Here is a 13,536-nt window from a genome sequence, read left to right as displayed (position 1 = left end):
CCGTTTTAGAATATATTTTATCGATTATGAGTTTATGCAAAATTATGTTTGGGTTAGGAAAGTAATAAATCACGGCTGTATAGTTCTTTGTTTGGATAGTAACTAGTCTATCATAAGCTCACGCGTGACCTTTTCCTAATTTGACCGCTCGGCCATCATTGACAAACCTTCAAACTCCGATCTAGGACTCCTCCGTCGTTACTGACCGTGTACCCTCCGGCCACAACGATTCTGTCTGGTCATCGCCCTCGGCATAGAATCTACTCTGGCCGCTGCTCACGTTCCATCTGGCCAACCGGACTCCGCGTGCGGCTATGCCACCGTCGCCGTGGCAGGGCGTTTCTCCCGGCGAGGAGGTCGTCAGTCCCGCGCAACCTCTCCCTCGGGCTGCTGCACGTCGGTGTCGCAGTAGTACTCTGCCGTCGTGGTGTCATGCATACGCAACTATGCATTGCAGTCAAACACACGGCGGAGGCCACGCTTTGGCTAAATAACAAGCGCCGAGACGTGACGCTCCAGTTTTATGAAGGACATGGGCAGCGTTGCGCCGTCGGCGAGGACCAGGAGGTCGCCGTCAGTGTAGCCGTACACGGCGCAGTCGCCAGCGATCCATCCGGCCGCCGGCCCCGACGGTCGTGGTTGTGGCAGGTCAAGCCTCCATCCATCGAGTCGTACACGTTGTGATTGTCGCCGCCCGTCATGGTTTGTCATGGCGGAAGACATTCTTCATGCAACTCAATGCCACACGCTGAGCTTTGAGCTGGTTTTTCTAAAACGCGTTTGCGCAAAAACGTCTCAGAGCCGTTTTTCTAAAAACACAAATTTTGGGTATTACGAGAACCAAATTTTCCTTATCCAAGAATTAGTTAGATAAGCCAAACAAAGTTTTAGTTGGTTAGAATCTAAAACACATTTATAGCTAACTGGTTCTCTAAAAGCTCGCTAACCAAACAACCCCAAGTGTCTGTACAAAATCCCCTGTTTGTAAGGGTGGATAAATTATAAGGAAGTCCCTGACAATACATTAAACTTTATTTAGAAGATAAGTATATACAAGCGCATCAGACCAACTTCACCTGTAATTGATGTAGTGATTCATCACCGCCACTGGATATTATCATTTAGTACAATTCCCATCCTAATTTCAAGCTGGTTAGCATATGTTTGTAGCTCTTGCACACCTTAAATCTCGATGCAACTCGTTCATAAGTTACAGCTATTGAGCCAAAAGATGGTCTTCCTCTACAATATGAACAGGCATATTCTCTACAGCAGCCCAAGTTCCCCATCGGTCTGCACAATACTGTGGCGTGCAATCATTCATTTACCACGCCCAGAGTTGCCAAGGTTCAGACAGTAGCAATTCAACACCTGAAATAGGTTGACAAGAAAATATATTGAGATTAAATAAGCACAAACATGATTGACCAAGTGAGAGAAGTTACCAATAGTATTTCTGAAATACTGGCAGTTGCTCATATCTCAATGTCCTTGATAAGTCCTCTTTTTTTGCCAAAAATAAAACTCGAGCCATCATAAATATGAAGTGTATCCCCCACCAAGTGGCACTCTTGGATGGAATAATGCTTTGATTGACAGGCTTGGGCAACACTGGAAGCCAATACTCTAATGAAAAAAGTAAGAATATTAGCTCAAGAGTAGTAAAGCTTCCTTGACCGAAATTGACCCCAATGGACTGATGTCATCCTTCCCCAGAGATATCACATAGGATTTTTGCTGAGTTGGAAAAGAGGGATGACTGCCTTAGCTAATGGATGGTCTCTTAGAGTAATAAGGGAAAGCATTACCACAGCTGTACCAGATGCCATCCCCTAGTTATACATTTTCTGATTAAATCATCATCACACAATTTAAGAGGAATGCAAGCAATAATTGCTAGAAATAACTCATTGTCTTGCATGTTTTTACTGTCATCTCTAGCTGATACGGAGAGCCAAGAAAAAGCTGCCTTCACCATCTAATGTATACTTGTATTTCATAGAGCTGACAACTATATCATACCGAATGTCAGCAAGTTCTAGAAAAGCTACATACAAATATCACCCAAAGCCTCAAGTGTGTGGATTATCTGCTGGCCTCCAGAATCACGGAGCTACTGAATTTTCTATTAGTGTTATGCATGGTAATAGAAGCAAGAATAAGATAATATGTTGCAGATCAGTAAATGGATTTTGTTCAGAAACATGGTCAATTCTTCTGGTAATTTTATGTTAATCTCTAACAAATAACAATACCCAAAGCTTTAAAACATTCAACTATTCTGGTTCCACAAAACTTGAAAACCAACTGTACTTTTTCAGGCCAGAATGCCAGATCACTGGCTGCCAATATTCCTTGGAGCAACCGTGTTTCAAACTGTACGAAGACCCCAATACTCTATTATACCATGAAGCAGGTAGATAGGTTGTCTCTCTTGCCATCCATTAGTTCATACGTAATTTACTAGAACTAGGCCTCCAAAGGATTGATGGATGAGACAACTTTTCTTAGAATAGAATATCATGAAATCAGTCGAAATTACAGGCAGGGAGACATGTAAAGGGATTTGAATGGACACTTACTGGTATGCTCAGTACGTCACCTTGAGAATTGGTCAGTACTGGCAGTGTTCGTCTTGCAGAAGCTGGAATAGATTTCAGGACCTCAAGAGCTTTCATTGCTGATAACTGTAAATATCTAGAGTGCTTCAGGAGTACATCATCCTCCAATTTATTATTGGAAACTTTTGAGACATTCTGATTCTCTTCCATTGAGCGGATTTTAGAAACTTCAGCAAGGAACAACCAATCGGTATCAAACATGTGACGAACTGCAAGACTTCCGTCCTGATTCACTGCACAATGCTGGCATAGGAGGTTTTTACTGTCTTGTGAGCATATTCCATTTGGAACAACCTCCAAAGCATTCCATGTAATCAAGAACTTGCTCATAAAGTGACATGTTTCACCAGGCCAGAGAAAAAGAACTTTCACATCAGGAAAGTTTGTTTTCTCCAAGTATTGTTCTTCATTTTTATGTTTTGTTGCACAAAATTTCTGATGCTCTTCTGTCTGCAGGTAAAGGAGTTTTTCTAACACAAAATCACCTATTATATTGTGATCCTTTGCTCTATTCAGAACATCAGTAGAAGAACTATAATTCACAAAAGGTATGCTTGAGCACTGTAGAAATTCGTTGGAGTGTACGCGTGCTTCACGTGCTATCTGATCAATCTCAGGTACTGGTGAAGGCTGTTCTTCATAGGAACACTTGTAGGACATCTCAACAGAAAATGACTCCATCGAGTCAACAGAGGAACAGACTAGTACTTTTGTACCTTTAGACTTCGGAAAAGCACAAAGGTAACAACCAGCTACAGTAAGGGCACCCTGCAGGAGATTGAAGTATTACTCGGCAAATCAATAAGATCTTATGCTAGAGGCTGAAGAATATAGCTAATCATGACAGGCATAAATGCATATAGAGCCCAATAATGTTTCCCTAAAGAGAATCCACATGTGCTGGTTACTACTGCATTTTTCTAAAAAAAATTGGAAAAGGAGGTTAAACCCCCGGCCTCTGCATCAATCGATGCATGCTGCCATCTTTATTAATTATTCCACAAAGGTCTGACAAAAACATACATCAATCCACCCGAAACCACCACTCACACCTACAAACTCGATAATGTGGAGTGCTCTCACTCCCCATATCTAAAACCGATGTCGTCGCCAATCCATCCACATAACGTATCGGAACCAACAGCTGATGCAGCAGACCTAAAGCGCACACCACATGCACACGCTTTAGAAGTCGCCATCATCATCGGACCACTGACCCATATTCAGGAGAGAGATCCGCATCATCCTTGCCAGTCCGGACATCCGTCGACGCCACCACGGCGCCACCACCCTGCGCTCATCCGTCCAAGACTTTGGAAGACTTTCATGCGTAGCACCTGCCAACCAGGCATGACTCGGCGTAGCATCTGTCGGCCAGGCATGACTTGACAGCTCCACCAAAGCTCCATGCAAGACGAAGCAGCTCCACCTCCTGCCTCTGCCATCCAGCGCTGCTCCACAAACGATGCTCCCAAGAGAGAAACGGCACCGCAATATCGCCATCGTCCGATCTGGAAGACCAGATCCTAGGGTTTCCCCCAAAGCAGTGCCCACCACCAGCAACCGTCAAGGATCCACACAGTGCCCACCACCACTCAGCCCTCACGGCGACGCCTTCCGGAAGGTCACGACGTCAAGGACGCCGCTGCTGCCCGCCGGAGTTAGGGTTTTCACCCGAGAGGCGGGTAGGGGGAAAGTAGAGGAGCAGACGTAGACCGACGTCTCCAAGAAGAAAAGCGGCGCCCTTGAGCGTCGTCGTCAGTGCGGCCGGCCAGGGCCGACCAAGGGGTTTCCCCCAATCTGGATCTCCTCCACCAGCTTCACCCCCGGCCACCGGCCAGGGTCCCGGCAAGCCACGCCGGCACCGCCAGGAACCCGCAAGAGAGAAGCACACCGATCAGGGCCGGAGGACAGCGGCCAGATCAGGCGCCGCCGGCCACCAGAGCAGCCACGCCAAGCCCTGGTTCACCGAAGATCCGTCAGCCGTCCGACCAGACCACCGGCACCACGCCAGCCCCGCCGTTCGCTGTAGCACGGAGGGGCCTCGCCGGAAGGGCCGCTGCCCCAAATCCAATCGCTCTCCAGCGCAAGGCGACGCAGCAAGGGCCCCGCCGCCGCAGTCCCCGGCTGCGCCACGGGCTTGCCCGGCGCCAGCCTCATGCGGCGGCGAGGGAGGGAGGGAGACGAGGTGGCTATGCCGGCGGCGGGAGGGAGGTGGCCCCCAAGTCGCCCGAGAGCGCTGGACTCCGGGATGGATGGAGAGAGGGTGAGGAGAGAGCTTCGGATCTAGTCTCTGTTGTGAAGGAGGTGGCCGGAGGCGGGAGATCGGGCGGCGGCGGCGGCGGAGCTCTCTCCCGCTGCGGGGGAGCTGTTTACTACTGCATAATTCATTTTATTATAAGATATCGGGCCCTAGATTATATCCTTTGGTACAATAGGATAGACCTAAAGAATAACAAGCTGAGACTCTTCTTTTTTTAAGGGAGACTGTAAGGAAGCAACATATGTAGCTCATTTAGAAGTTTGTGAGATAACACTGAAATAGGTAAGAAGAAAGAACCTTGCAAGGTGTATTACGGATGTAGTCCATGAACAATTGAGCAGATCTGCCACGGATTGGCCTGTGCCTCTGTGAAACAAACTAAAAACAACTAAATATCAATATCCCATCCCACAAACAATCTGATGAGAAACTTTAATAGAAAACCTTTCGACAATATGTGTTACTATAAACAAACTATGATGAATTTAAAATGTACCTGTAATACACAAGCTAAATATTGTGAAAGAGAAAGATCATCAACATTTTGCGCATCAAGTTTTTCTAGGTCAATGACAGCATACCCATACTGCAAACAATAAAGGAATTTTAAGGGGAAAAAGAGTCCAGGAAATTCAATAATAGCATGGTACTAGGAGACTTCAAATCCAGGTACAGAAGAAGGGCAGACCTCCGTTATTGTGATAGACTGCTTGACAGCCATACTGCAGGCATTGTCAACACATGCTCGTGTCAACCGGCATGCGTATATCAGTTTCTGAAGTTCTGACTGAAAGGTACCTGAAGATAAATGGTCTTGTCAGATGAATGCATATAAACACACCACCTCCCCGGCGCACACACGCACACAATATGTAGGTAGGAATCTTGTGATTAACTCGAACATGTTCCTCATATGTGTCTGTTAATAGCTCTACGATGTCTCCATTCCCATATAATTCACAAGTGACTCTAATTAGAAAAGTAAGAATGGTGATAATGCAATTAATTATGCATGCTCGACTGCTCATTTGACAATGCCGTCTGTTCATTTCACTCCCTTAATTATCATGCTCAACTCTAACGATCTATATTATGACTTGGAGGGAGAATTAGTTAGCACAGACAACTTTATCGAGAATTAGATACCATGAAAACATAATTATGCTCTCTTTTGAACCACAGATTAAATAACCACCTTAAACGAGTAAGATTAACTTAACTACTGTGTTCCTCCTACTGACTCCATTTTTTGTGTCATTAAGACACAGAACGTGCTTCACTATACAATATTAAGATTTCATGTTCAAAATAGAACCAGACCCAAGCAAGAAACATTAAAAACCAATAAATCGCACAGAAAATTTATCCTGATTCCAGGAGATAAATAGCTCCATCAGATGAGCATTATTATTCATCTATTAAAGGGAATTACACAATATGAAGCTGGTGTTATGCTTATTTGAACAATTGACCGGTTTGAAGATTAACTTCCATAAAAGCGAGTTGTTCTGTTTTGGTAGAGCCAAAGAAGAACAAGAGGCTTATAAGCAATTGTTTGGATGCGAATTGGGAGCACTACCTTTTACATACCTAGGTATTCCCATTCACCATCGTAAGCTGACAAACAGAGAATGGAAGTGCATCGAGGATCGGTTTGAGAAGAAACTGAGCTGCTGGAAGGGTAAACTCATGTCTTATGGAGGCCGATTGATTCTTATTAATTCGGTGCTCACGAGTATGCCTATGTTTCTTTTATCCTTCTTTGAAGTCCCAGTTGGGGTTAGGAAAAGGCTGGACTTCTATCGGTCTCGTTTCTTCTGGCAGAGTGATGAACTTAAGAGAAAATACCGACTAGCCAAATGGGATATTATTTGCCGACCGAAGGACCAGGGGGGTCTTGGTATTGAGAATCTAGAAGTCAAGAACAGATGCCTTCTCAGTAAGTGGCTATTTAAGCTATCAGCTGAGACTGAGGCAACTTGGGCGCAGATTCTACGTAGCAAGTATTTGCACTCTAAGACTTTGTCACAGGCGACAGTGAGACCGACTGACTCGCCGTTTTGGAAGGGGCTTATGAGAGTCAAAGCTGCTTTCTTTAATAGAACAAAGTTTATTGTCGGTAATGGCAACAACACTCGATTCTGGGAGGATACTCGGCTGGGTGAAACGCCGTTGGCTCTGCAGTATCCGTCCCTATATCGTATTATGCAGCGACGTGATGCTCTGGTCGCAGCGATTTTGCAGTCAACGCCCCTTAATATTCAGTTTAGGAGGGTGCTTATTAGTGACCGATGGGAAGCATGGCTTCATCTGGTGAGTAGACTGATGGAGGTTCAGCTCACTCATCAGCCCGATCAGTTGTGTTGGAAGCTTACTACGTCTGGAGTATTCACTGTCAAGTCGATGTATATTGATGTCATAAACTCTAGTGTTATTCCTAGTTCCAAACATGTTTGGAAAGTCAAGGTTCCTTTGAAAATCAAAGTGTTTATGTGGTTTGTACATAAACAAATCATCTTAACAAAAGATAATTTGGTTAAGCGCAACTGGACAGGATCTACTAGGTGTAGTTTCTGTGATCGGGACGAATCTATCAAGCACCTTTTCTTTGATTGCCCGTTGGCGAGAGTGTTGTGGCGCACGGTGCAAATTGCCTTTAACATTACTCCTCCGATTTCGGTCAGTTCGTTATTTGGAACGTGGCTTGTTGGGATAGAGTCCGAGACAGCTAGACAAATCCGCGTAGGAGCATGTGCGTAGTTATGGGCAATTTGGAACTGCAGAAATGATTTGGCTTTTAACAGAACAACAACTATTCATTTTTTGCAGGTTTTGTTCAGGGCTACTGCGCTAATCCGTATGTGGTCCTTACTCACTCCGACGGAGGCCAAGGAGCGTTTGGTTACTGGATCTGTCCGGTGGGAGATGGTGGCGCAGGATATCTTCAACCGGTTTGGATGGCGGTCATGTAATAGGATAGGCGATTAGTTTACCTATCTTTATTTTGCCAGCCGGTTGTGGCTTTTGGGCCTTTTGTTTTTGGCTTTGTGGCTCTTTGTGAGCTAGCCTTTCATTTGTTTCCAGACTGCAAGACCTTGTCGAACTACCTTATTTATATATAATTGTGGCCATATGCATCGTTCTGATGCAGAGGCCGGGGAGTCCCCCCTTTTCGAAAAAAAAGGGAATTACACAATTGTGGATGGGCAATGGATAATGGATCAAGTTTGTCCCAATAACCAAGTATGACACTTATCATAGTTAATTGTGTGAAAACACTAAGACTCAAACCTCAAGGAATTAAGCATGTCTAACATAACATGTAAGGAACTATGAATGCTCAGCCAAACAATAAACAGCTATCCAATTACATATTCCAAGTCAACAGTATAGTTGATTGATACAAAAATGAGCTATGCACCTGATGACAAGCATCCTCCTCACACCATATAGCATTTTGATAACAACGAGAAGACATGAGGATGATGAAAACAACAGACGAGGACTATAAACAAATTAATATTGGTAGCTAAGTGCAACTGCAAACCTTCTGTGGATAAACATCTCAAAGATGCTCGAATGCGGTTCCTGGCATACTGCATACTATTATTTGTTGGATCTTCAACCCACAAATGATTACTTCCTTGACATATCTGTGGAGAACGGTTTACCAATTCGTGAAAGGCACATAAAATTTTGAAACAACTGACAGCTCAAATCAATAGAGATTTTTCTATGGAAGGCTTTATTTTCAAAACCAGATAAAAGAAGCTTTAGTGTCCATATGAACTTTATCAAGTTATCATTTCTCCTTCATAATTGTTAGTAATGTGGGTAAGAATGCCATTCAGTAAAGATAGGCTGACTCAACTCTGAAAATAAAAGGCTTGGTAAAATGTTACTTGGGTTGGTAAACTTGGCATTTAAACCTCCTAAATCTGTATAAGTGTGTCAATAAAGGCCTAAATATATTTGATTACCAACTAATCATCATAATGATATGGCACTTCAAGCCCTACTTAACCTAAAATTTAATCATGTGTTTGATCAATACTAATCTAAACTTGTAAAAGTTGCCCAATGACATTTAAAAAGCTCCATTGAAACTTCAAATGGAAAATAATCCCATCGATTTCAAAATGTGATCATATGATCAAAATCTGATTTTGCTCAAGTGCCATGTCATCCCTAAACTATAATAAGAATAGGATTGGGCCTTTGTCAGCCCATTTACACAAAGTTGTGACTAAAATGAATTACTGATTCCAAATAGCATGAACGTTATCAAAAGCTTACCTTATACATGTCATCTTTTGAAAAGTCAAGCATGGGCCGAACAAGAAGGATGCCATAACGACAAAAATTATGTCCATCATATTTTAAATTAGGTGCAAACAATTGGGACACAAAGGCTGTACCAGCAAGACCTAGAACCCTGCTGTTGCGAGATAATCTCAGAACAAAGAGCTCTGCCTGCAATTGGAAGACTTAATTCATTCAGATATAAAATATAGTCTGCAGTGGCAATGATTGACAAGTAGATCATCAAAGATGCAATTATACATTAGATTAACTGATCCTCAGGCATCACAATGAACATTGTTAAAAATTAAACTAAAAAGCTTTTATGTCTTCACTCCATACCATTCATCCATGCAATCAAATGCCCATGTAGATTTACCCTAGCAACGAAGTGGGCAAATCAAGATAGAGTGGTATATGAATGCACAATAGCGCCATATCTAAAGCTAACTCACTTTGTATGAATTCTAGTGGGGTTTGTACTAGCATAAGCTGAGAAACTTGAAAATTACTGCACGCCTTTGAATATATCGACAGCTGTCATTTAGTTTCATGCTCTTTAACAGAAGTAATTCTTTATGAGTGCGGACATCTTCACCATTAAAACAAAAAATGAACACATCTTCATCTTGACAGACCTGGTCATCAGAGTGGTGTGCAATAAGCAACACTCCTATTTGCTGCTTTATACAAATGTCCAACAGTTTTTGGTACCTGAATTCATAAGAACAAGTTGCGTCAGGCTTTATCAAAATGGACTAAGATGTTCTGTGTTTGCGAACAAACTGGCAGACAGAATTGAAAGAACATACACTACACTGAGTACATATAGGCAAATATTCCACAAAGAACACAAGTATCATTTCCATCATGGCGGTATATTAATAGATTTATATATCTTAGTGGTCGGTGTACAACATGTCAAATTTTAGTATTTCAATTCTTTATTGGCAAGAGGACACATGTGACCTAGGCAAAGGTAGCCACTTAGCCACCACAGTTCTGGATGTCAACGATGCTGAAGAAAATTCAGTTACATATATAGGCAAATACTCCACAAAGAATGTTCAGACACTTAGGTACATATACGTGAATATTCCACAACCAACAGAAAAATAATTTCCATCACAAATATGAAATGACAATGGGAAGAACTGTATCTTAGCAGAGAGCCACAACTATGTCTTAGCACACACCAAAAATGTGTTCCCGTCTGAAATGATTAGAAAAACAATTGTGTCTTAGCAGAAGCCACAACTATGAAGATTGCTCAACCAACATAGGTCCTTTTATTTTTCGAAAAGGGGGGTTCGCCCCAGCCTCTGCATCAGAATGATGCATACGGCCATGATTATTAAAAAGCAAAAGGTCCAACATAAGTCTCCATGTGTCGAACAAAGAACAAAAAAAGGCTCACGAAGAGCTAAACAGTAATAGAAAAGTCACAACCGGCTGGCATAAAAAGATAGGAACTCTAACTGCCTATCCTATTACATGACCGTCATCCAAACCGGTTGAAAATATCCCGTGCTACCATCTCCCATCGGGTAGATCCACATAGGTCCTTTTATATAACCACAGTACTGATGTGATGAATATCCTACTTATCTCGAGCTTCTGTAGCACACTTATATGTTCATATCTGGATATCGTTGACAAAGAACACAAAGCATTACATGGTAAAGTAGAACAGCGGAATGAACTTCAAGAAAATTTGGCCAAACTAACTCTATGAGCCTGTTTGGGACTGCTTCGCTTCACCAAAATCAGTTTCGCTCCATTAAATTCACTTTGGAGCAGTTTCATCCAGAAGTTGTAGCACTACCAAAGAGAATGCTTGGCTTCCATCTAGCTCCAGCTTCAAGAATGAGAAATTTGGTGGAAAGGATCTATTTGATTGGTCGAGGGGGGAGAAACGAAGGGGTATCCACTTACTGGTGGCAGTGGTGGGTAATTTCCACCCAACTTCAGCTTCTAGAGTTTTTTGGAGCACCCCCTGAAGAGCTTCATGAAAAACTGGGAGTTGTGCCCCAGATTCTAGTTTCTTTGTGGAGCGGCATATCGTGGAGTTACCCCGTTTGGTTTGTGTTTTCTGGAGCGGAGCTGAATTTTAAGGAGCAGAGCAGTCCCAAACAGGCTCTATATTACAATGTCTCCAACATATAAATAGCCATGAACACTAAGCTTGTATCAAGTGAAAATAATCTGATATCAATAACGGGCAAAACAGGACTGACAAATACCTCATTTCGCGGGCTGCCTCTTGCAGATGCCCTAGCTTTGGCCGCCCATTAGGCCACTCACATCTGGCAATCTCGCATATAACACCTACAACAAAGCCGTAACACCTCAAGGTTCATCATCTTTTAAGTCTTATGCAAATGCAGCCTGAGACACCTAAGTATCAGCAGCTCTACCAAAGTTCTTCTAAACCAGCTTTCATTCAAAAAAAAAGTACAAAAGTTGCATGCCATAAGCTTACCCATGCCGTGCACCCGGTGGCGCACTAGCTGCGCCTCGTCGGCGCTCTCGAGCCGCAGCCCGTGGTCGACCACGACCCCCAGGAGCCCCTCCACGAATCCCCCGGACCCGCCCTTCGCCGCCTTCTTCCAAGCCGCCGTCAGCACGCACAGCGCCATAGAGTCCGGCCCACCCGAGACCCCAACCGCTGCAAGAAAACAGGAATCTGCAGCAAGTAAGAATCCTAGATGGCACCAGACAAAAAGGCACTTCTCGTAAGCTGATTGATATATTTCTTCCTTTTCCACACGCGGAAGAGGGCACTGGATTCGAAGTAACGAGTCGAGGCGGCGGGGAGCGGCGTACCAATGCGGTGGTGGGGGTGGATGCCTGCGAGGGCCATGCGACGGGCGAAGGATTGGTGGTACGGAACAATGGGGGAGGAGGCGGAAGAACAGGTGCAGCGGCATCGTAGGAGGCGGCGGAGTGGAGGGCAGGGAGAGGGGAAGGGGCGGCAGTAGAGGAGGAGCATCGCCGGAGTTGAAAGGGGCAAAAGAAAGATAACGGGGAGGGTTTTCCCGGAACCGGCTCCTCTATGCCAGCGAACGCACTGATATGGGCCAGGATATTTTAGAAGCCCATCTACCCAGCCGTGAGCTCCACTGGCGCCAAAATACGCCGTCGTATCGTCTTCTCGCGCCAAAAAAGCAGAACAAGGCATCGCGAGCGCGCGCAGGCGGCCGATGCGGCGGCGACGTTCTTTGCGTTCCTCCCTCTCAAATCGTCGTCAGCACGCTGTCAGACCCAGAAAGAGTCTGAAGAACAACATTCAAAAATCTAGACTGAATTCCACTCGAACTAGCTCGCTTTATTGGACGAATTCGAGAGTTTTAGTGTAAAACCAAAGGAACCTAAAGGCCGGCCAGGAACACTGGCGGCGGAGGGGGAAACCCTAACACATCAAATGGTTCTCTATCGAGCTGGAGCCTTGGCTTTATAGCTTTGCAAGTTGGAAGAAAGAAAGATAGTAAAAATGGAGGCAAATGATCATTGTAGTTCTTGCCGGAAAGTAAAAAAGCGACTTGCCCGTAAAGGGTAGCCGTCCGATGTTGGATGGACGCGATCCAAGGCCTTCCTTCACAGCGAAGCGGTACGGGGGATGGAGGAGCATCAGATAGACAATGGACGGCCTGTGTTGCTTCGTGTCAGTGGTTGGGGATGTAAATATAACTGAATTGTTGTGTATTCTTCAGTAAAGCTTCAATTGGGTCCTGACAACTCCCCACGGTCGACTTCAGACCAGTTCTCAGGGCTGAAAGGCCAGAAAAACTTTTTGTATGAATGTTGCATCTTCCCAAGTAGCATCTTTCTCATCCATGTTACTCCATTTAATGAGCCAACGCATAACTGGTATTTGGATATCGCCTTGAGTCCTGGGAATGAGCTTTCTCTCCAAAAGCTTCTCAAGTTCAAGGAGAATAGTGCCATCTGCATTGAGGAGTGGTAAGTTGGGATTTGGGATGGCTTGTGGCCTCGAATGCTCAATTGACTGACATTAAATGTGAATGTAACTTGCAATGACCGGGTAAGAACAATTTGTATGCCACTTGACCAACTTTCTGAATTATTCTGAAGGGGCCATAATATTTAGAGTGCGGCTTCAGAAATCTATGGACACTCAAGGTAGTGTATCTGTAGGGTTGCAGTTTGAGGTAGACCATATCTCCTACTTACAAGGTTCTTTCATACCTCTTTTTGTCAGCATAGTGTTTCATTCTTTCTTGTGCCTTCAACAGATTTGCTTTGATAGGTGCTGAAGTTTGTTCAACAGTGAGGACTGAGGAAAACTCTTGAACTTGTTCAGTTGGGTAAAGGGCAGCTTCAGAGATC

General features: G+C 44.2%; 1 protein-coding gene across 2 annotated transcripts; it reads right to left on the bottom strand.

Moving 5' to 3' along the window:
* Positions 1-965: 965 nt before the first annotated feature.
* LOC119316572 lies at positions 966-12,238 on the bottom strand. 2 transcript variants are annotated; one of them, XM_037590898.1, is made up of 12 exons: positions 12,013-12,238; positions 11,669-11,890; positions 11,430-11,514; positions 9,825-9,900; positions 9,181-9,357; positions 8,432-8,537; positions 5,573-5,682; positions 5,381-5,470; positions 5,182-5,262; positions 2,583-3,389; positions 1,446-1,626; positions 966-1,371 (listed from the first exon to the last, which is right to left on the bottom strand). In XM_037590898.1, the coding sequence occupies exons 1-11, from the start codon at positions 12,176-12,178 to the stop codon at positions 1,534-1,536; spliced, it is 2,013 nt and encodes a 670-aa protein (XP_037446795.1). In that variant the 5' UTR covers positions 12,179-12,238; the 3' UTR covers positions 966-1,371; positions 1,446-1,533. The 2 variants fall into 2 exon arrangements, with proteins under 2 accessions (XP_037446795.1, XP_037446796.1); XM_037590899.1 differs by having other exon boundaries at positions 11,669-11,854.
* Between the last annotated feature and the right edge of the window lie 1,298 nt (positions 12,239-13,536).

This window comes from Triticum dicoccoides, chromosome 6A, assembly GCF_002162155.2.
Source record: "Triticum dicoccoides isolate Atlit2015 ecotype Zavitan chromosome 6A, WEW_v2.0, whole genome shotgun sequence".
NCBI lineage: Eukaryota > Viridiplantae > Streptophyta > Magnoliopsida > Poales > Poaceae > Triticum > Triticum dicoccoides.
Note: the sequence above shows the minus strand (reverse complement) of the source record. Positions and strands in the feature narration are given on the sequence as shown.

Excerpts from the sequence above, each read along its gene's own strand:
- LOC119316572 (XM_037590898.1), bottom strand. The coding sequence starts at position 12,178 with ATGCTCCTCCTCTACTGCCGCCCCTTCCCCTCTCCCTGCCCTCCACTC. Across the intron at positions 8,538-9,180 it reads CAAAAGATGACATGTATAAG|ATATGTCAAGGAAGTAATCA; the intron begins GTAAGCTTTTGA and ends CGTTCTCCACAG. Across the intron at positions 5,683-8,431 it reads GAGATGTTTATCCACAGAAG|GTACCTTTCAGTCAGAACTT; the intron begins GTTTGCAGTTGC and ends ATTTATCTTCAG.